This window comes from Prionailurus viverrinus, chromosome A1, assembly GCF_022837055.1.
Source record: "Prionailurus viverrinus isolate Anna chromosome A1, UM_Priviv_1.0, whole genome shotgun sequence".
Lineage (NCBI taxonomy): Eukaryota > Metazoa > Chordata > Mammalia > Carnivora > Felidae > Prionailurus > Prionailurus viverrinus.
The window spans coordinates 104,789,286-104,811,532 of NC_062561.1; the positions used below are offsets into that span (position 1 = coordinate 104,789,286).

Below are 22,247 nucleotides of genomic sequence, written 5' to 3' on the forward strand. Positions count from 1 at the left end.
GTTTATTTTTGAGACAGAGAGAGACAGAGCATGAACTCTGAACAGAGGGTCAGAGAGAGGGAGACACAGAATCCGAAACAGGCTCCAGGCTCTGAGCCGTCAGCACAGAGCCTGACGCGGGGCTCGAACTCACGGACCGCGAGATCCTGACCTGAGCTGAAGTCGGACGCTTAACCGACTGAGCCACCCAGGCGCCCCAAAAATTAAATCTTTTTAACAAATAAATAAATAAATAATAAAACTGCCTTAATGAGCCATAAAGCATACAAGGCTGTGTGTATAAAACCCTTTTCAGTCATATATACGTAAAATGTAAGTAAGAACAGATTTAAGTCTTCCGTTCCATACTTATTCTAGGTCCTGTACTCCCTGGTCCTGCTTGGAGCGTGAATTTTCTGTTTTTAATTTGCCAAACACTTCTGATAGAAATAAAGAAATGTATTTGATAGGATTTCACTATGGTAATTCAGGGGGAAAATGAAATCCTTCTGAAAATTATGCTAGTAAATTTGCAATCTCCCCATTAATAGCTGTATCCCTCTGTTACCTGGATATTCAAATAAACATGGCTGTTGTCCCTTCAGAAGGGATCAGGGAGGAAAAACCCAACTTTTAGATTTCATATCCATCCCTGATGGAACTGCAATCCTCATTAAAAGGCAACACTTACCAAATCTCTCCTGCACCATAAGGGCCACCTGTTTTCCCACCTGTGTGCTCCCGGTGAAGGACAGCAGGTTCACCCGTTCATCTTTGGCCATTGCAGTGCTGCAGGGGAATAAACACAGTCACCCAAGGCAGAGAAACCCAGCAACAGTGGCACCTGCTGGAACCAGGTCAGAACATTTCCTCATCACAAAAAGACACTCAGTCAAAGATACAAATATGTCTATCCCAAGGATGCAAAGGAAAGTTTTCATGAAAATGAACTAGATGTTCACAGGCAGAGCCACACAGCACAATAGGCTAACCTGGTCTGGGAGCTCTCTGTAAACTGAAATCACCTTGAGGACATTGTTAAGGATGAAAGTCCTTCCTATACATTATGACCTTAGCACTTCCTTCATTAACATCCCAGTTATTCTGCAGACCCCTCAACTACTAATTCCTTTAAGAATTAAAAATGTGAAGGTTGCAGGAAAGCATCCTAAGTATCTCTCATGAAAGCTCACTTAATAAAGACTGTGCTAGGATTTCCAGTTACCTCTAAGAAATATAAATCAGATACTATCGATCTGATCCACCTGGCTCCTGGTTCAGAGCTTCAAAGGACTCAGTATGGACCATGAAGGGTAGCCAGAGCATCAGACTTAGGTTAAGGCTGGAACAGCTTGATGAGATTATGCATGGAGACTTCCCCAGGTTCAGCCCAGCAAACGTGAGCACGGATATGGATACTCAAAGTGGCTGTTACTAAATGCATGAATGCAAACACTACTCTATCTGAGCTAGCTCAAGACCAACGTGAAGGACTGATGTCCAAAGAAGAGGGGTGCCTGGGTGACTCAGTTGGCTAAGCGTCCAACTCTTGAGTTTAACTCAGGTTACGATCTCATGGTTCATGGGTTCAACACCCGCATCGGCCCTGCCCTGACAGTGCGGACCCTGCTTGGGAATCTGTCTCCCTCTCTCTCTGCTCCTCCCCCACTCATGATTCCTCTCTCTCTCTCAAAAATAAACATTAAAAAAAAACAAAGTACAAAGCGCAAAAAAGACGAGGTCAAAGGATATATTATTCATTTTATAAATGACATTTAGATATTATTTCACTATCCACTCTATATGTGAAAGTTGTATTTTCTAACACGTTCCCATTTTTATAAAAAAAGGACTGATTTATTCATTCATTCATTCATTCATTCATTCATTTTGAGACTGACCAGTAAGTGGAGTATGGTAACAGTGATGGATGGAGATCAACATTTTAACCACACCAGTGTGGGCTGTGAGGCCTGACTCCTATGAAACCACACTTAATTAAAGTCTAAGCTAGGGGCACCCGGCTGGCTCAGTGGGCAGAGCATGGGACTCTTGATCTTGGAGTTGTGAGTTCGAACCCCATGTTGGATATAAAGATTACTTAAATATAAAATCTTAAAATAAATACATAAACAAAGTCTAAGCCAGTAGTAACAACTTCAACTTCCATCATTGTTCAGGGCAATCAGAGTCAGTTCGCAGCTTAAAAACAGGCTCTGATGTTATGCTGAGTTAAAGAAACCAGACACAAAAGGCCACATGTTATATGATTCCATCTACATGAAATGTCCCAAACAGGCCCAACTATAGAGATAGAAAGTACAGGAGTGGTTGCCAGGGGGAAGAGGGTAGATGGTAAGTGAGTGCTAATAAGTACAAAGTTCCTTCCTGGTGAAATGAAAATGTTCTCAAATAAGATAACGGTAATGATTGCAAAACACTGTGAATATTCTAAAAACCACTCAACTGTACCTTTTTAAAGAGATAATTTCATGGTATGTGAATTATATAGCAATTTTCTTAAAACAATACATTTTTAAAAAGAGGCTCTATTCCCAGGGGCCCCTTTTTTCGTTCAGCTCAAGAACCTAGACAATAGGATGTGGGGGGAGGAATACACCAGACTCCAATTCCACAGCTTTGCTTTGTGAGTAAGCACCTTTACAAATCAAGTGTCAGGAAGCCATAGACGTCCCAATGTTCCAGCAGTTTCTTATTTTAGGCTGTAAACATCTTACACAAGTAGCTCTGGGTAATTAAAAAAAATAATTCTTACTCTTCTTCCAACAAAGACTAATGAAGACAAAGCCCAATAAGGTACGTAATAATAATGATTGCAAAAAACCACTCACACTTCCTCAGCTTTACTGGGTTTCATTATTGTAATAAAGATGATTCTGGAGTACCTGGGTGGCTCACTCAGCTAAGGGTCTGACTTCGACTAAGGTCATGATCTCACAGATCATGAGTTTGAGGCCCGCGTCAGGCTCTGTACTGACAGCTCAGAGCCTGGAGCCTGCTTCGGATTCTGTGTCTCCCTCTCTCTCTCTCTCTCTCTCTCTCTCTCTGCTCCTCCCCCACTGGCATTCTGTGTCTCTCAAAAATAAATAAAGATTGAAAAAACTTAAAAAAAAAAGATGATTCGGATCAATCAACCCGGAGTCCTTCAACAGAAAAAGACGCAGGACCCGCTGACCTACCCTATATCTGCTCCACCACAGGTCAAGGAACAAATAGCACCAGGCAGTTTGTTGTCTTCTAGAACCTTGGCTATTATCCTAAAAAAGGAAAAAGCAATTACTAAGAAAGAAAACAATTTCTAAGGGTTTTTCTAAAACTAGGAATAATTTCCAACTGCGTGACTTCCTTTTTCCAACTTTCTCCCTCACTCTGACCCCAAACATGCAGGCCTGCATTTCACCTCACATATTACAGACGAGGTTTTCCAATACTTAAAGGCAGAACTCTTTTCCCCCTAAAATCTTTAGAAGAAAAAAAACATACAAAATAAATAAAAGATACAATGCAATGGTCAGGTAGTTCAACTGCTCACTGTTTTCTAACATTTTTCTGCCAAACTAGGAACACATATCTAGCTTAAGACAACATTGTGATCACAGGACGTTTGTTTTTGGTTTTGGTTTTTGTCTCTTGCCACAAATCCATCAAAATGCTGGCAAAGAAATTAAAAGATGCTTCGGATTCTGTGTCTCCCTCTCTCTTGCCCCTACGGTGTTCATGCCATGACTCTCACTCTCTCTCTCTCTCCTTCAAAAATAAACGCTTAAAAAATTTTTAAAAATAAAGAAAGAAAAAGGAAGAAAGGTAGTCCCCATCAGCAAATGAAATCCCAACACATCTGTGCAAAGCAAAGGCCAGCCAGAGAAGTGGTAAAGGAGGAAACCGAAAGAGGCCCCCAAACCTAGTGTAGTTGCTGAGGAGGTACAGCAGAGGGAGCTACACCTGCCAACAGAACCTCAACAAGTTCACGACTAGTCTTCACTGGCTTCACACCAAATCCTTTACTAAAGAAATATCAGCACCCTCCAGGCTAAAGCACTGTGGGCTAGCAGTTTTTTAACACTGAATAATACAACTTATTCTATGAATCAAAATAATAACTACAGTTCCATACACCTTAAATCTGATGAGGAGTTGTAAAAAATGGTAATTCTGGTTTCTCTTTCATTCATTTTGAGCTTCCTGAATACAGCCAAGACTATTCATCAATCCTCCTAACCTTCTTGCTACTTCTTAATTTCTAATTTGTTTAAATTTTTTTTAAAAATCCAAATTAAAAAAACAAACACTTCCATAAAAAAAGGGACCGCTGTTAAACATAAATTCTTTAACTGTCCCCGAAGCTGTCCTTTATAGTGGTTTTCTTTTTTCCTGCCCACCAAGGATCATACATGCAGTTGTAATGTCTGAACCTAGATTTCAGGTCGTACAATTTTTTCCACAGACTCGGGGTATATACACTGCAGAAGGAGGCGGATTGTTTTTGAAGGGTCAGGATTTTGCTCTGTGTCTGTGGGTTTACAAAACCCTTTTCCCTATTGCATGAGCCTCTGACTTTGGGTTAAGTCTCTCGTTCTGTTGCCCAGGTGACCTGGTCAATGTCAGGGCGTCACCAGTGCTACAGAGACACAGCATGCCTTACAGCAGACACGACCCCTGACCGGTGAACTCCATCTGGACTGGCATAACAATGTGAGAACTGTAAATGGGAACCTCAGACTTTCTGCTCTTCCCTGAGCACAGGGACTTTTGTAACTTCATGTCCCTTATGGGTAACTGAAAGCTGTGCCTATGTAATTTTTCTAAGACATTCTGCTTCTTGTGAGTCAGCAGGCTTGTGAGTCAGAGCAACCCCCACACCTGTCCAAAGCAGATCTCACCTCCTTACTCCTGCATAAAATGTTACAAAGACACAGAATAAAGAGAAATACTGGATGCTATCCCTCCTGGAAAACTACGACCTTTCCTACATCTTTATGAATAGAAAAAGGGACAACACGTAGGCAGTGTTCATCTAGGAATCTGAACGTTTAGCTGACTCTGCAGCACCTTTAGTTAACTCCAGCAAAATCTAGCATCATTTTATTTACTGTCTTCTCTAACAGAATCAGCTAACATTCTCAATTACCTAAAAAAATCAGCCACACTCCCATAGGAACATTTCAAATCCTTCAAACTATTTAGAGCAAATAAATGAGATCAAAGGAGCAATCACGTAGAACATGTGAAACTATTATCAAAATAAATATTTTAAACCAGCTGATGGGGCACCTGGGTGCTCAGTCGGTTAAGTGCCCCACTCTTAATTACAGCTCAGGTCATGATCTCATGGTCGGGCTCTGTGTTGCGAGCGCAGAGCCTGCTTGGGATTCTCTCTCCCTCTCTGTCTCCCAAAATAAAAAAATGAACTTGAAAAAAAAAAAAAAAGCTGCCTAATAACAATCGGTAAGTCTGTTCACTCTGTCGACATTAACTGTTTTGGGTTTGTTTTTTAAGGTTTATTTTTAAAAACTGCCCAGGAATCTCATATTTATACATGTGATTTGTCTCATGTGTCGTGCAGATTAGAGTTGTCTTTAGTACTTAATTATAATTCAAGTATAATTATAATCATAAATTTTAATTATTATAAATAAGTCAGTAGTTATTTAATTGTTAAATTTAATTATCTTGCCTTGGAGGATAAAGTTTCCTCAATATCATGTATTCCTTTCAAGTAAATACTAACACATACTACTTTCTCTTTCAGCCCACGTGTCAATTCCTAAGCCACTGTTCCTCAATGGACTTCTAACCTCAAGGACCCTCTTCCATAAAGACTCCACAGGCTTTCTACCAGCAATTCTTAAATCAGAGAAAGAAGACCATGCAGCCAATGGAACAGCAAGAACGGTCACCACTCTACACGGGAAGACATCCTGTTCTATACAGACTCTAAATGCCACAACGATAAACCAGTAATACTGATTTTATGACCTAATCAGAGTTGTCAAGTTCTCTAAAATGATTAAAAAATTATTTGTCACCAAAAGATGAAATATATTTTAGATAGTGTTAGAAGAGTCAATAGAACAGTATAATAACCATTTCTTTGTTTTGCCAACCACCTATTAAACAAAAGCCAAGAAACTATCACCTGGGTAAAAATCAAAACCATGAACATGTTTAGAAGTTACTAAATACAGTCCGTAAATTGTAAGGATAGTTCCTTTCCACTGGATTTGGTGTTATTTCCCAAAAGACATAAAAGTTTTGAAGAGCCCAATTTCAATACCTTTATCAATATCTGGCTTGTTTCCAAAGAGTTCAATTACACGGCTCTGCAAGAGCTCCATATACCGTAAAATGATGTAAAAGTTATTACAGGGGCACCTGGATACCTCAGTTAGTCAAGAAGCCGACTTCAGCTCAGATCATGAACTCCCCATTGTGAGTTCAGGCCCTGTATTGGGCTCTGTGCTGTTAGCATGGAGTCTCCTTAGGATCCTTGGTCTCCCTGTCTCTCTGCCCCTCCCCTGCTAGATTCCCCCCTCTCCCCCCCTCGTACCCCTCCCCCCCACCGCCGCCTCTCTCTCTCTCCTTCTCAAACATTAAAAAAAAAAAAATCTGATTACAAGCCAAGGAGAAAAAAAGGTTACCCAAGTTCCATGCTTAATAAATATGACCCTTCCACACTGGATTAAAAGCCAGTGCCTACTGATCACCTTTTCCGATTATTCGATACTCAGGAAAAGAAAGCCACACATACTTACTTTGTGACAGCTACACTAATGAGGGAAGTTGTTGGAGCTCCTTTCCTGGAGAGGATCAAAAAAAAAAAGCAACTTAGTTTGGTGGAAATCATAAATACCTTTTATTGTCAAGCAGAAACAAGTCTTTCTGAGAAGTTCTGTCCAATTAAACCACAGAGCCTAATAAGTGATATCAACATTTGTCCTTGAGTTTTGCATCTTTGGGAGCTCAGGTACTACAAAACTTTGAAAAACATAAAAATGGCACCAAGCAATTTTGAACCTGCTTGCTGCACTGATCACGGGAACTGTTACATTAACCTCTGTCAATTACGGAAATGGAAATCTATCAACATGAACTTTACAAGTTCCTTAGAAGGCTCAAGGGGCTGGAAAAAAACCACACGACTAGTCCTTATGGATTAAAACATTAAAAGGCATGGGTCCCTTTGGCAACATGGTGCCAAATCATCAATCTCCCACCGATGCCTGACCTTTGTAGAGAGTCTGTGAAAGCATTCAACCGAACACAACATTAACGTAAATTAATTACCAGTGGAACAGATGCCAAACGGGCAAAGACAACTGTCCTGGCCTTCCTAATCTAACTTCTCCCATTCAACACAGAAGTTAAAAACAAGCAACTGTTTTGTCATCTACAAAATACAGACATTCTCCCAACTAACATCTACTATCCCATATTTTCCAGAGAGGTAAAAGTTAATGTATCAATGGGAACAATGGTCAAGGGCTGCAGAATCACTTGGGAATTCAGTATGAAATTTTTCCTGAATGGGAAAAAAGTAAGTCAAGTTTCACAAAGAGGACTGGGACTCTTCCCAAGTTCTTTTTTCTCCAACTTTCTACCTGGGTTTTCTATTTGCAGAATGTGGTATAAAGAATATATCCAGTCTTGGGTGCCTGAGCGGATCAGTTGCTTAAGCGTCCAACTTCGGCTCAGGTCATGACATCACAGTTCGTGCGTTCAAGCCCCGCGCTGGGCTCTGTGCTGACAGCTCAGAGTCTGAAGCCTGCTCTGGATTCTTTGTCTCCCTCTTTGTCTGCCCCTCCCCCCCCCCCATGCTGTCTTTCTCTCTCAAAAATAAATAAATGTTTAAAAAAAAAAGAAAGGAAAGAAGAAGAACGAAGAAAGTAAGCAGGTCTTACCAAAGGCAGACATTCCCACAGATCATGGCAATGGCATTGTTCCAGCCATACACTGCCACAGGGAAGTTGAACGCAGTGATGATGCCAACCAGGCCTACAGGATTCCACTGTTCAATGAGGGCATGGCCAGGTCCTGAGGACAGGGAAGGAGTGGACCGTGCTTAAGCATACTGATTTAATGCACATGATGGTGATAATAACAAAGTCTGAAATCATTCATTTTCAGAACTAAGGTGCATGAGACCAAGAGGGGACTCCAGGTATCTCACAGTGGTTCACTTTACACAGCTAATCGGCATACCATAAAAGCTGCTATTACCGCACTACCTTATAAACTGTAAGGATACCATTATGCCTCTGACGCTCACAGGAACTCCGTGTGGATCAGGGCAGCATGAGCACCATCCAAGAGACGAGGAAAGCTCAAAGAGGTGATGAGAGGTGCCCTGGGTGAGGTGAATGCAAAGGGCAGAACACAGGAGTTGTGACTCCTATTCTTTATATTGCCTGTAAAGCCCTTGGCCAACCTCTCCATATGAAGACAACGACACTCACTTACAAGGAACAAAAACAGTTCTAAGAATTACATACGCGTTAAATGAATGACCGGCACAAGGCTTCACATTCATAGAGAAAAATGGGAACTACTAAGACACTATGTGTTCGCTATATACAAATTTTACATGTAACATCACCCACCATCCCACAAGGGCCTATTTCTTTTAATGTTTACTTATTTATTTAAAGTTTACTTATTTATTTTTGAGGAGGGGAGGGACAGAGAGGGAAGAAGAGAGGGAGACAGAGGGAGAGAGGGAGGGATGGAGACAGAGAATCCCAAGCAGGCTCCACACTGTCAGCACAGAGCCCAAGGCTGGGCAGGGCTCAAACTCCCACAAACCATAAGATCATGACCCAAAACAAAATCAAGAGTTTAACCAACTGAGCCACCTAGGCACCTCAAAGGGCCTATTTTAATCAAAGCAGATGGAGCAGTGAACTGGAGCAAGGAGGTGGACAGTTCACAAATGGAGTTAAAACCACACACTGACTGGAAGGTGATGCTCCCAGCCGTCCATCTTTCTGGCCACACTCACCCTGCGGGAACAGGGTGCCCAGGAGCTGCTGCCCTCCCTTTCCTCGACGTACCTCAATCCTCCTCCCCTCCCTGAGATGATGTGCTGACACACTCTTCCTGGCAGGGCCTGCCTCCTCCTCTCCTGCCCTCCCCTCTTTGTCCTTCCCCCCACAGAGGCCAGTGCAGGCCTGATCACCTCCCTCCCCTGCTTACAACTCTGTGGTATCTGGATCACTACCGTAACTGCCCTCAGGACAAAGTCTGAATTCTTCAACAGGACAAGTGCCTTCCCGGGGCTCCCTCTCCACCCTGCCTCCCCGCTCAGATGGTGCCTGCAAGCTGTGCAACCAAGGCAGTTGCCCAAATAAGCCACATTCTCCCAGCTTTTTTTTTTTTTTTTAATTTTTTATTTATTTTTGAGACACAGAGAGACAGAGCATGAGCAGGGGAGGGGCAGAGAGAGGGGGAGACACAGAATCCGAAGCAGGCTCCAGGCTCTAAGCTGTCAGCACAGAGCCCGACGCAGGACTCGAACCCACGAACCGTGAGATCATGACCTGAGCCAAAGTCGGACGCTCGACCAACTGAGCCACCCAGGCTCCCCTCTCCCAGCTTATTTCATGTGGGCTTTGGCCCAGCGTTAAGACCATTCTGCCCCACCCCTCTCACCCCTGAGGCCTTGCCTTGGATTACTGTCTCCCAGGGGCCTTTCCTGACCCCCGCAAGGCTGACTCAGGGCCACACCCTCCCCTGCACCCCACCACAGGACTTACCATGCTCTGTTACACTCCTCCCATTACTTGTCCATTACTTGCCTCCCACTCTAAAACATGAAGAATCTTCAATCTTATAAATTCCTTTAGGGCAAGGACAACGCCTTATTGATCAAGTATCACCTATCCGTTCACCTGGCACCTGCTAGACACTCAGTAAGCATCTACTACATCAATGAAGTCAAAGTTACCAGCAAAGCCTCTGTAGAGGTGAATAAATCTACTCTCCTAAAATATGTGTAAAACAAGTGAAAAAGGTTTTAATTGGTGAGGCAGACATCTCAGCAGGTATAAATCAAAGAAGTTCCTGTTTGCAGATGTGTATTTCTCCAAACTGGAAATTTACTAACTTTTCAAACTAGAAAAGCCTATTAAAAATCATCAATAAGGGGCACCTGGGTGGCTCAGTCAGCTAAGCATCCAATTCTTGGCTTTCTCTCAGGTCATGATCTCGCAGTTCCTAAGGTTGAGCCCCATGTTGGGCTCTGCACTGTAAGCACAGAACATGCTTGGGATTCTCTGTCTCCTGCTCTCTCTGCCCCTCCCCTGCTCATGCCTGCTCGCTCTCGCTCTCTCCCTCTCAAAGTAAACAAACAAACATAAAAAGAAAAAGAAACAGGGGTGCCTGGGTGGCTCAGCTGGTTAAGTGTCTAACTCTTGATTTCAGCTCAGGTCATGATCTCACACTTCATGAGTTTGAGCCCTGTGCTTGGGATTCTCCCTCTCTCTCTGCCCCTCTCCCACTCCCCACACCTCTCTCTCAAAATTTATAAATAAATATTTAAAAGAAACAAAGGAAAGACAGGGAGGGAGGAAGGACGACAATAGCAGCCATCAGTAATTCTGCTACACACAGACAACCACCGGGACTGCTTTGGCCAACTTCCATTCCCAGGTACTTTCTACACAGACATGCAGTCACCTGTTTTGCTCCATCAACAATGCCAACTTTCCAAATCACATAAACCCTTATCCTCACTGTTGAAACCTCCTCAGAGTACAAGGTCAGTCATTGCAACATAGTCATTTTCAGCAAAAAACTGAAAAAATACCCCACGTATCCATTATTTGGAAACTGGCTAAAATAATTAGTGTCCTGACAACCTGTTGGTTGTCTAATAAAAAAAGGACTAATAAAAAAAGATGAAGGAAGTCCCCTCCTGGAATGAGAAGCAACAATCTCTGAGACACCTTAAGTAAAAAGTAAGTATAGAATAGAGCATATAGCTTGGTCATGTCTGTGTGCCTAAAAGACACATATTTGCCCACCCAACAACAAAAGCTCTAAAAAGATACACAAGAAACCAGAAACATTCACTACTTCCATGGGGATATTTGGGAGCACCCAGGAGGGTAAGAAAATAACTTTTCTGGGGCGCCTGGGTGGCGCAGTCGGTTAAGCGTCCGACTTCAGCCAGGTCACGATCTCGCGGTCCGTGAGTTCGAGCCCCGCGTCGGGCTCTGGGCTGATGGCTCGGAGCCTGGAGCCTGTTTCCGATTCTGTGTCTCCCTCTCTCTCTGCCCCTCCCCCGTTCATGCTCTGTCTCTCTCTGTCCCAAAAATTAAAAAAAAAAAAAAAAAAAAAAAACGTTGGAAAAAAAAAAAAAGTATGTGTTAAAAAAGAAAATAACTTTTCATCCTTTACCATTTCATTCTTTTTCAATTTTGTGATACAAATTTATCACCTCTTAAGAAAAAAAGAAAAAAAAAACCTAGAACAATTTAAAAGTAAACACAACTTTCCCATAAAAGTGTGCGGTTGTGGGAAACAATCTTCCCAAGTATGACTTTTAATATATGCTAGTAGACTGGGGCACCAGGGCGGCTCAATTAAGGGTCTGACTTTTTTTTTTTTTTAAAGGAGAATGGTTATATTTATTTTTTCTTTTATTTTTCTTTTAATGTTTTTATTTATTTTTGAGACAGAGACAGAGCATGAGCAGGGGAGGGGCAGAGAGAGAGAGAGAGAGAGAGAGACAGACAGACAGACAGACACAGAATCCGAAGCAGGTTCCAGGCTCTGAGCTGTCAGCACAGAGCCTGACGTGGGGCTCGAACTCGGACTGTGTGATCATGACCTGAGCTGAAGTCAGACGCTTAACCGAATGAGCCACCCAAGCGCCCCAAACGTCTGACTCTTGATTTCGGCTCAGGTCATGATCTCACGGTTTATGTGTTTGCGTCTCACATTGGGCTCTGTGCAGGAGCCTGCTTGTGATTCTCTCTCTCCCTCTCTCTCTGCCCCTCCTGTGCTCACACACTGTCAAAATAAATAAATAAAAAGAAAATAATATATACATATACACACACACACATATACCAACAAACTACCAAAATTAGCTTAACCTTTGTCATATAAAATGGCACTCAGATCATTAAAAATATTTTTTAAATATTTATTCATTTTTAAGAGACAAGAGAGACTGAACATGAGTGGGGGAGGGGCAAAGAGAGGAGACACAGAACCCAAGGTAGGTCCCAGGCTCTGAGCTGTTAGCACAGAGCCCAACACAGGGCTCAAACTCACAGACCACAAGATCATGACCAGAGCTGAAGTTGGACACTCAACCAACTGAGCCAACCAGCTGCCCCTAGATCATTTCAAATGTTTCCTATTGACACTACAAGGAACATCTTTACATATAAACATTTGTCACATTTCAGGGAATTTACTCAAATTACATTCTTGAAACTGGCATTAAATATTTCAGGCCATTTGCATAGATTTTTGAATTGTTTTCCTGATGGACTAGTGATTCATGTTACCAAAAGTCCCCATTAAAGAACAGCTGTCTCACCCATGGACTTGCCAAAACAGTCTAATCTTTAAAAATAGAAAATTTTGGGGCACCTGGGTGGCGCAGTCGGTTAAGCATCCGACTTCAGCCAGGTCACGATCTCGCGGTCCGGGAGTTCGAGCCCCGCGTCAGGCTCTGGGCTGATGGCCTGGAGCCTGGAGCCTGCTTCCGATTCTGTGTCTCCCTCTCTCTCTGCCCCTCCCCCGTTCATGCTCTGTCTCTCTCTGTCCCAAAAATAAATAAACGTTGAAAAAAATAAAATAAAATAAAATAAAATAAAATAAAATAAAATAAAATAAAATAAAATAAAATAAAATAAAAATAAAAAAAAAAAAGAAAATTTTAAGAAGGATCTTCTTAAAGGATCTGATGTTCTCACCTATTGTAATTCACATTTGTTCATGCAGAGATTAAAGACATTTTCATATTTTTATGTGATATATGCAATTCCTCTTTTGCAAACTGTTCACAGCCAGCACATTTTTTGGAGCTCTAAGAGTCAAAAACTCTTAGTTTAACTGACTTCATTGCTTACTTTCAGAAGGCAAGATGGGTCCCCCAATCATCCGTGATAAGCCAACAGCATAATCACAAATATCCACGTACTCTTGAACTTCTCCTACACCTTCCACTAAGATTTTCCCCATCTCCAAAGACACCTAAAAAACAAAAAGCCAAGAAGCATTTTTCCGACACAGTTCACAGTTTAATTACTAAATTTATGGGGCGAGGAGGTCGGGCAGGAAAGCAAACCATATTTTGGGTCTCTTTTGTGAAGGTAATGATCTTAAAAAAGTCTGTTATTATCTTAACAATTTAAGAAACCAAAAACAGGGTGCCTGGGTGGCCGTCAGTTAAGTGTCCGACTTTGGCACAAGTCATGACCTCACAGTTCGTGGGTTCGAGTCCCACGTCAGGCTCTGTGCTAACAGCTCAGAGCCTGTAGCCTGCTTCAGATCCTGTGTCTCCCTCTCTCTCTGCCCCTCCCCAATTCATGCGCTGTCTCCCTCTCTTTCAAAAATAAACATTAAAAAAAGAAAAAAAACCCAAGAACTGTCTTTATTTTTCTTTGTTCCTCTTGTCCATCTTTCCTCTAAAAAGAAGATTTTAAATGTATCAACTGTTTTCCTTAAGCATCACAACCTTAAACACAGATGCACAACAGTCTTATGCCCCACTCAAAGGACTGTGTATTTACTACAAAAATACTTTACCAAACTTCCTAGTACTTGGATCTTCTCCCGCAAGGCATCCCCAATCTGTCTCACTACTTCTCCTCTCTTCGGAGCAGGAACCTAAGGAGAGAATGGAATCTTAGTGTGTGATTCAAAGTGTGAACTCACATCTGTAACACAGTATTAGACCAATGTGCTGTGAGAGAACTACAAACCCATCAGATGACTTCCTGATCACATCAAGAACGTGGTTATCACACATCCCGTAAACCAATACCAAGAGACCCAGAAAACATCCAGACGACTGGCTCCTGGAGAGCAAGGGACTGTGCCATATGCACAGAGAAATTCAGAGACTGAACACACCTCTGGAATGACTCTAGAAAAGGCTTAAAATACCTTAAACACCCCTAAACCTTTATGATACCCAGAAACGTTTTCTTATGGGTCAAACTGCACTACACCACAGAGCCTGCTTGGCATCCTCTCATTTCCTCCCCAAAACACATGCTCTCTCTCTCTTGCTGTCAAAATAAATAAAGTTAAAAAAAATTTTTTAAAGCCCGTTCAGGAAAAGAAATATCCTGAATTCACACACACTTGGATAAATACACACATAAATTAAAGGTTTCTGGTCAAAAGTTTCACTGGCATTTAAAACAGTGCTTGGGGCGCCTGGGTGGCACAGTCGGTCAAGCGTCCGACTTCAGCCAGGTCACGATTTCGCGGTCTGTGAGTTCGAGCCCCGCGTCAGGCTCTGGGCTGATGGCTCAGAGCCTGGAGCCTGTTTCCGATTCTGTGTCTCCCTCTCTCTCTGCCCCTCCCCCGTTCATGCTCTGTCTCTCTCTGTCCCAAAAATAAATAAACGTTGGGAAAAAAAACAATAAATTTAAAATAAATAAATAAATAAAACAGTGCATGCACACAGTCAATCCTAATGTAAATTGTGCACTTTAGTAAATTATGATTTATCCAAATTGACTCTCCAACTGTAACAAATGTATGGGGTTAACACAAGATGACGTTAAGAGGGAAACATGAAAAGTGTGATAAAGTACACAAACTCCCTACTTTCTGCTTATCTTTTTGTTGATGGTGGGTCAGAATAAGCCACTCCAGACTATGCCACTTTGGCATGAGGATTATTTTGAGCAGAAGGCAAAGGCCAAACAGACTCAGGAAAAGCTTTCAACCTCTTTGTCAAGAACTTACAAAGGGGACCTATGCCAAAAAGTCTGTTATTATTTTTATTATTTTTTATTTTTATTATTAACATGTATTATATTATTATCTTACTACTCTTATTATCAAAGTAAACTTTTGGGGCGCCTGGGTGGCTCAGTCAGTTGAGTGTCCGACTTCAGCTCAGTTCATGATATCACAGTCTGTGGGTTCGAGCCCCGTGTCGGGCTCTGTGCTGACCGCTCAGAGCCTGGAGCCTGCTTCGGATTCTGTTTCTACCTCTCTGCCCTTCCCCTGCTCGTGCTCTGTCTCTCTGTCTCAAAAATAAATAAAAACATTAAAAAAAAAATTTAAATAAAGTAAACTTTTATTATTCATTTTTTTAATCGTTTTTTAATGTTTTTTATTTATTTTTGAGAGAGAGAGAGAGACAGAACACAAGCAGGGGAGAAGCAGAGAGAGGGGAGCCACAGAATGTGAAGCAGGCTCCAAGCTCCAAGCTGTCAGCACAGAGCCCGATGCAGGGCTCGAACTCACAAACTGCGAGATGGTGATGTGAGCTGCAGTCAGACGCTTAACCCACTGAGCCACCCAGGACCCCAATTTTACTTTATTTTTTAAGTAGGCTTCACACCCAGCACAGAGCCCAATGCCAAGCTTGTACTCAGGATCCTGAGATCGTGACCTGGGGTGAGCTCAAGAGTTGGATGCTTAACCAAATGAGCCATCTAGGTGCCTCACCAAAGATAACTTTTACAGGGGCGCCTGGGTGGCTCAGTTGGTTGAGCATCTGACTTCAGCTCAGGTCAGGATCTCACAGTGTGTGAGTTCGAGCCCCACCTCGGGCTCTTTGCTGATGGCTCAGAGCCCGGAGCCTCTTCAGATTCTGTGTCTCCCTCTCTCTTTCTGCCCCTCCCCCACTCGTGCTCTGTCTCACAAAAATAAATAAATGTAAAAAAATAAATTTTTTTTTTAAATTTAAAAAAAAGATAACTTTTATAAAGAGAGACCTAGTGTATGGAAGGGAAAACATTTCTGTACTGAACATCTGCTCCTTTCACCTTCCTGTGAATTGCCTTCTTCCTCCATGAGGGCCCAGAGCTCTGGGTGTATATAAGCCTAGATGCCTGGCTATTCTTGGGTTTCGATCTTGGTCACCATCATCATCCTTACCCGCCCCACATAAGAAATTAAATTTGTTTCTCTCCTGTTAGTGGTGTTTTTTTTTTTTTTTTTAAGTTTATTTATTTTAAGAGAGAGAGAGACACACACACACACAGAGTAAGCACATGCCAGGGAACGGGCAGAAAGAGAGGGGCCAGATCTCAGGAACCGAAGCATGAGATCATGACCTGAGCCAAAATCAAGGGTTGGTCATTTAACCTACTGAGACCCAGGGCCTCCTATTAATCTGTTTTATGTCCGGTATTAGACCAGCCACAATACACAAAAGTGAAAACAAAAAATTTTTCCTCCTCTAAGATGTGGGAAACAAAGGCAGAAGGAAATGGCAGATAAAATTAAATATCCTTATAATCCGCAGCCCATTGATGAATACATGAGGCCAGGAGAGTAAAAAGCTTCTCCGGGAACTTCCTAGGGTCTTAATGCTAATGCTTTGCTAGAGGGAAAACCACCTTAGCTCAACAATGGCTAGGCCTCCAGTATCCTGGCAGTCTTCTTTAGCATATGAAAATCTCACTGGAAACTTCCACTGGACTTTACCACCCCCACCCCCACCCCCCCACTCCATAGTATATAACCAGTCTTTCCTCAAGGTCCTGGAGCAGCTCTTTCTGCCCACAGGTCTTGTCCCCGTGCTTTAGTAAAATCACCTTTTTGCACCAAAGATGTCTTTAAGAATTTTCTTGGCTGTCGGGTCTGGACCCCATGAACCCCATTATGACCTCAAAAAACCTCATCTCTCTATACTACTATAAACTAAAACTGCTCTAAAAAATAAACTGTAATTAAATTTTTTGTAAATAGCTTATGTACAGAGAAACAATGATATTAAAAAATTATGCAGTAACTTTAAGCTTCTATTCAGTACGATGACAGGTCACAAACTTTTACACTATGCCATGTACATAGGAAGTAGGTATAATAATCACAACTATGAAATACATAAAAGACTGGAAGGAGGGTCGCTTGGGGGGCTCAGCCAATTAAGCGTCTGACTTCGGCTCAGGTATTGATCTCAGGGTTTCTGAGTCAGGCTCTGAGCTGACAGTGTGGAACCTGCTTGGTTCTTGCTCTCTCCTCTCTCCCCCTCTCCCACCCGTGCTTTCTCTTGCTCTCAAAATAAACTTAAAACAAACCAAAAAATATATATATATCGGGGTGCCTGGGTGGCTTAGTCAGTTAAGCGTCAGACTTTGGCTCAGGTCATGATCTTGCGGTCCGTGAGTTTGAGCCCCGAATCGGGCTCTGTGCTGACAGCTCAGAGCCTGGAGCCTGCTTCGAATCCCGTGTCTCCTTCTCTCTCTACTTCTCCCCTACTCATGCTTTGCCTCTCTCTCTCTCTCCCTGAAAAATTAAAAAAAAAAAAAAAAGCCTGTAAGGAAATGCACCAAAACATAACTCTAACAAACATTCTGTATCGAACTAGAGGAGGTAAGGGGATTAAATTTAATTATCTCATTTAGTGCATTATCCATTTTTTTAGTAAGGAATAGGTATTTATGATCAAAAAGAAAAAAAATTTCATGTATTTATTTATTTGGAGAGATAGTGAATAGTGAAGGGGGAGGGGCAGGGGGATGGGAAGGGACATAATCTCAAGCAGGGTCTGGAAGATGTCAGCATGGAGTGAACACCGGGCTCGAACCTACAAACCATGAGATCATGACCTGAGCCGAAATCAAGAGTCCAATGCTCAACCAAATGAGCCACCCAGGAGCCCTCAAAATAATTATTATTTTTTTTTATTTTTATTTTTCAACGTTTATTTATTTTTGGGACAGAGAGAGACAGAGCATGAACGGGGGAGGGGCAGAGAGAAGGGAGACACAGAATCGGAAACAGGCTCCAGGCTCTGAGCCATCAGCCCAGAGCCTGACGCGGGGCTCGAACTCACGGACCGCGAGATCGTGACCTGGCTGAAGTCGGACACTTAACGACTGCGCCACCCAGGCGCCCCTCAAAATAATTATTTTTAAAACAATAAATTGGTACTGCTTTGGACACTCTTCTCTTAGGTACGGTGAACTTTAGTTACCACTCTATTTACTTTTGGAAGTGGTATTTCACTGCTCAAGGATATTCTCATAGCACATAATGGAACCCTGAGCCAATTTACAGCCTCATTTAAAGTCAAGATGTTTCTCCCGCTTTACAAAGAGGGGGTCCCGGGGCTGACAGCTAAGGAGCATCCAATTCAGGGCTCTCTGGGAGAGCCTGCCCCTCCCCAAGTCACCCTAGCAATCTTTGATTCAGAGAAAACACGGGCTCAGCAGCCCGCAACTTGGCAGCACTGGGTTCTGTGACTCAGGTACAGAGGTTGGCAAAGGCCACATTCTCCAGTAAGCAATTCCAATTAGTAACTCATTTAAACCTCACCAAAACTGCAGGAATGGAGGAGGAATTCTGGGTCTCCTCTATTTACAAGACAAAACAGAGGGGGGAGAGCTGGGTTAAACCATCCCCATATTCCTCCAGCCTCAGGCCTATAACCTTTGGTGGTAGATCAAAAGGGATATTCAGAGTGGGAGAGGAGAGGGAGGACTGGGAAATCCAGGCCACCCCAGTTCTTCCCTCTCTTCTCCTCCAGAGCCTGGCCCTCACCTAGTGACAGCTCCCTGTGACCCAGCCCGGCCAGTCACAGCCCCTAGAGCCGCTCATATTACCCCTGGTGGAGACAGTCACGGAGGAGGCACAACTTGCTTCCAGGCCTAATCAGAGGGTGGAGGAACTCAAGCCCCTGTCCTCTGAACCAGGAATTTCTGAGACGCTCCTTCCCACACTCCCACATCCCCACCTTTGCATAAAGCTGGCAGGGGGAGTGGGAAGAAACTGAGATAAAAAGGGTGTTTCTAGCATACATATTCTTTTCTTTTTGTTCAATTAGAAATTTAAGAAATTTCAAAAAAATAAAAGAAATTTAAGAAACTTCATTTGGAAAATAGAGTATTCAGAGCTGAAGTTTACACTACATCACTAGAGACTTTTAATCCATTTTAAATCACCCATTTACTGAAAGCCAAATATGGAAAAGGCACAATCCCAGGTCTACAGCAGAGGAGATTAGCACAACCCCCAAGGAACTCCCATTTTAGGGAGCCTGACTCCTCATCAGATTTCTCTATATCTCCCTGCAGTTACAACAGATCATGGTGCTGTGACCTTCATACTCACCTCTGCCCAGATTCTCCAGGCTTCCCTTGCTTTCTTCACAGTTTCTTCATAGTCAGCCACGCTGGCCTAAATTAACAATTAGGGGGGAGACCAAGGGAAAAAGAAAAGGAAGCAATGATCCCCTTGTGAGAAGCTACAAGATTTTTGCAAAAGGACTGGAATCTCTCTGGGTGACCCTCAGATTTGTAGATTCCAATGATTTTCACAGCCTATGTATCCAAACACTCATGAGAACCCAGTAAGACAACTTCAAATTTAGCGGTGCTTTTTACAACATTGCTCTTTTTATGCATATATAATGCATTTAGTTTATTTCCTTCCATCAGCAGCATTTGAAAGGTTTTTTTTTTACATTTCTTTTTTATTTTATTTTATTTTTAATTTACATCCAAATTAGCATATAGTGCAATAATGATTTCAGGAGTAGATTCCTTAATGCCCCCTACCCATTTAGCCCATCCCCCCTCCCACACCCTCTTCAGTAACCCTCTGTTTGTTCTCCATATTTATGAGTCTCTTATGTTTTGTCCCCCTCTACAACATTGCTTCTTGAAGCAAGGTCCATTAGCCTCATCTGGGGACAACACGTGACATGTTATCAGAAATTCAGACACATGGGCTCCATCCCAGACTCCACAGGTCAGAACCTTCTTTCAAAGAGGAGAGGATTCTGAAAAATGGCCTCAAAGGGACACACCCTCACGACTTTTCCGTTCCACCTTTTCTAAGGCGCCCGACACAAAGAGTGGGCAGTCTCTCCCAGACACTCTTAAAAGTGAAATGAAAAAGAAACACATTATTCTCGGACTTTGAAATTTCATGTTGCTTTTTTTTTTTTTTTTTTTAACATTAATTTATTTTTGAGACACAGAGACAGAGACAGAGCACAAGCAGGGTAGGGGCAGAAAGAGAATGAGACACAGAACCTGAAGCGGGCTCCAGGCTCTGAACTGTCAGCACAGAGCCCAACTCAGGGCTCAAACTCACACACAAAAAAAACTTACCTGTCGGACTCTTGCTATTGGTTCATTGTTAGCAGGACAATAAGTCGTGATAACCTTAAAACAAAAACAAGATGACTTAGAAAATGCAATTGTTTCCAAACTGGCAGAAAAGATCAAATGGGGGAAAAAAAAAAAAGAGGAGAAAGGGAAAAAAAAGATACCACATCCAAACTGGGAATTTTTACACTAACTTCTATGACAAATAGGCCACCCATAGAGCTTTCATTCTTGACCTAAACATTCAGAAGCACTTTTTGCAAAACCCACCCTTGCCTTCTGAATGTTAGGTTTAAAAGCAATAGCCTGACTTAATTACTTCGCCACTTTTTCTATTAATAACAGACAAAACTGACGAGTTTTACTTACTCTTCTCTCTTACTCTGCCCTGGTCAGAAGGTGAAATAGTCAACAATGGACAACTATGGAAAAGGGCTATGTCCACCCAAACTGCAGAGATTAGAAAGAAAAAAATCAAGACGTAGCTAAAAGATCTTCAGGAGAGATTAATGTATCGAGGAGCCTAATGATTCAATGCCACAGGAAAAACAGGTTCAAACTACCAACAGAAGAGGGGATTAGGGAAATAATTTAAAACACTTGCATTTCCTACAGTCACAGATAACCAACAAGATGTTTCCTGCAACAGACTAAGTTCATTATATCACCCATAACAAACTTTGTGGCATGTTATGTAACTTTTTTATGTTTATTTATTTATTTATTTATTTTTAAGATTTATTCGTTTTTCAGAGACAGGGACAAAGCGTGAGGGGAGGAGGGGCAGAGACAGAGGGCGACACAGAGTCCGAAGCAGGCTCCAGGCTCTGAGCTGTCAGCAAAGAGCCAGAGGCTAGCTCGAGCTCACTAACCGCCAGATCATGGCCTCAGCCCAAGCCTGACGCTTAGCCAACTGAGCCAACCAGGCGCCCCTATGTAGCATTATCTTATCAAACCTTTCTTTTGCATGCGGCCTTCAAAACACCTGATTGAAAATAACCTTACCTTTCCATTGTATTCTAGAAAACATTTTATTGAGCTTTAACTGGGTGCCTGGCCACGAAAACAGAACAGGATTCCAGCAAGTCTGAGCTTGCAAACTCCAACAAAAGATTGCAGAAAAGACAGTGGAAAACGAAGTCAGCTCATTACCTGGGGCGCGTGTCACATCAGAGGAGCCAAACACAAAATTGAGGGAGTTTCCCACCGCTAAAGCGTGTGGCATTTCTCACTACCCATTGCAGAACTCTGCCGCTAAGGCTGTAAGCATGCATGCAAAGTTCAGGCCCCAGCAGCTCCCAAATGACACTGCTTCGCCACAGCATACAAAGACCGAGAAATCTAGGGGCATTTTTTAAGGCACGCTACACAAGGGCACTTCTGTGTGGTTTAAAAACCTCCCACCCAGTACAACGGTCCACAGCTGCAGCGGGGGGGTCGGGTGCGGGCAGTGACCGCGCGGCCTCCCGGAGCGCACTGAGGCCGCACAGATTCCCGGGACCCCCGCATACCTCTCCCCGGCCTCCCCAACTTCCATTATACACGCCCTCGTTTTCCTCGCGGAGCCCCAGCTCCTTCAGCCAAGCGTACTGGGCCTGATTGATGAGCAAAGTGGACATGAAGGCGGCAGGCCTGTTCCAAGCGTCCGAGAGCTTGCTTCCCCTCAAGAGGTGCGCACACAGCTGGCGGGGCACGCGCCACATAATGAGACCCGGACGCTCAGCGCGCCCGCGGCCCGGGGAGCGGCTGAAATAGCGCCCCGCCCCCCGCCCGGGGAAGCCTATTGGGCAGAACGGGTCCCGCCCCTGGAGCTCGCCCCTGCTGCGCCGCCCGGCCGGCCTGGGTCTTCCGGGGACGCGCGGAGCTCGCGCCCGCCTAGAACCGAGCGCGTGCCACAGGGAGGAAGCGAGAAGGCAGGCTAGTGCCATCTGGTGAAAGACGCCGGGAACGCGACTTCAGCTAGAAATGCAATTTTTTTTTTTTTAC

General features: G+C 43.2%; 1 protein-coding gene across 1 annotated transcript in view; it reads right to left on the reverse strand.

The window, feature by feature from the left end:
* Positions 1-22,022, reverse strand: part of ALDH7A1 (aldehyde dehydrogenase 7 family member A1) — a 39,929-nt gene extending 17,907 nt beyond the window's left edge. The window contains exons 1-9 of the mRNA XM_047868819.1: positions 21,773-22,022; positions 20,265-20,318; positions 19,261-19,326; positions 13,762-13,842; positions 13,083-13,206; positions 7,899-8,031; positions 6,753-6,797; positions 3,180-3,257; positions 671-768 (exon numbers count right to left, since the gene is read on the reverse strand). Of these exons, the coding sequence (XP_047724775.1) occupies positions 671-768; positions 3,180-3,257; positions 6,753-6,797; positions 7,899-8,031; positions 13,083-13,206; positions 13,762-13,842; positions 19,261-19,326; positions 20,265-20,318; positions 21,773-21,964 (871 nt within the window). The 5' untranslated portion in view covers positions 21,965-22,022. The remainder of the gene's footprint in view (positions 1-670; positions 769-3,179; positions 3,258-6,752; positions 6,798-7,898; positions 8,032-13,082; positions 13,207-13,761; positions 13,843-19,260; positions 19,327-20,264; positions 20,319-21,772) is intronic.
* Positions 22,023-22,247: the final 225 nt, after the last annotated feature.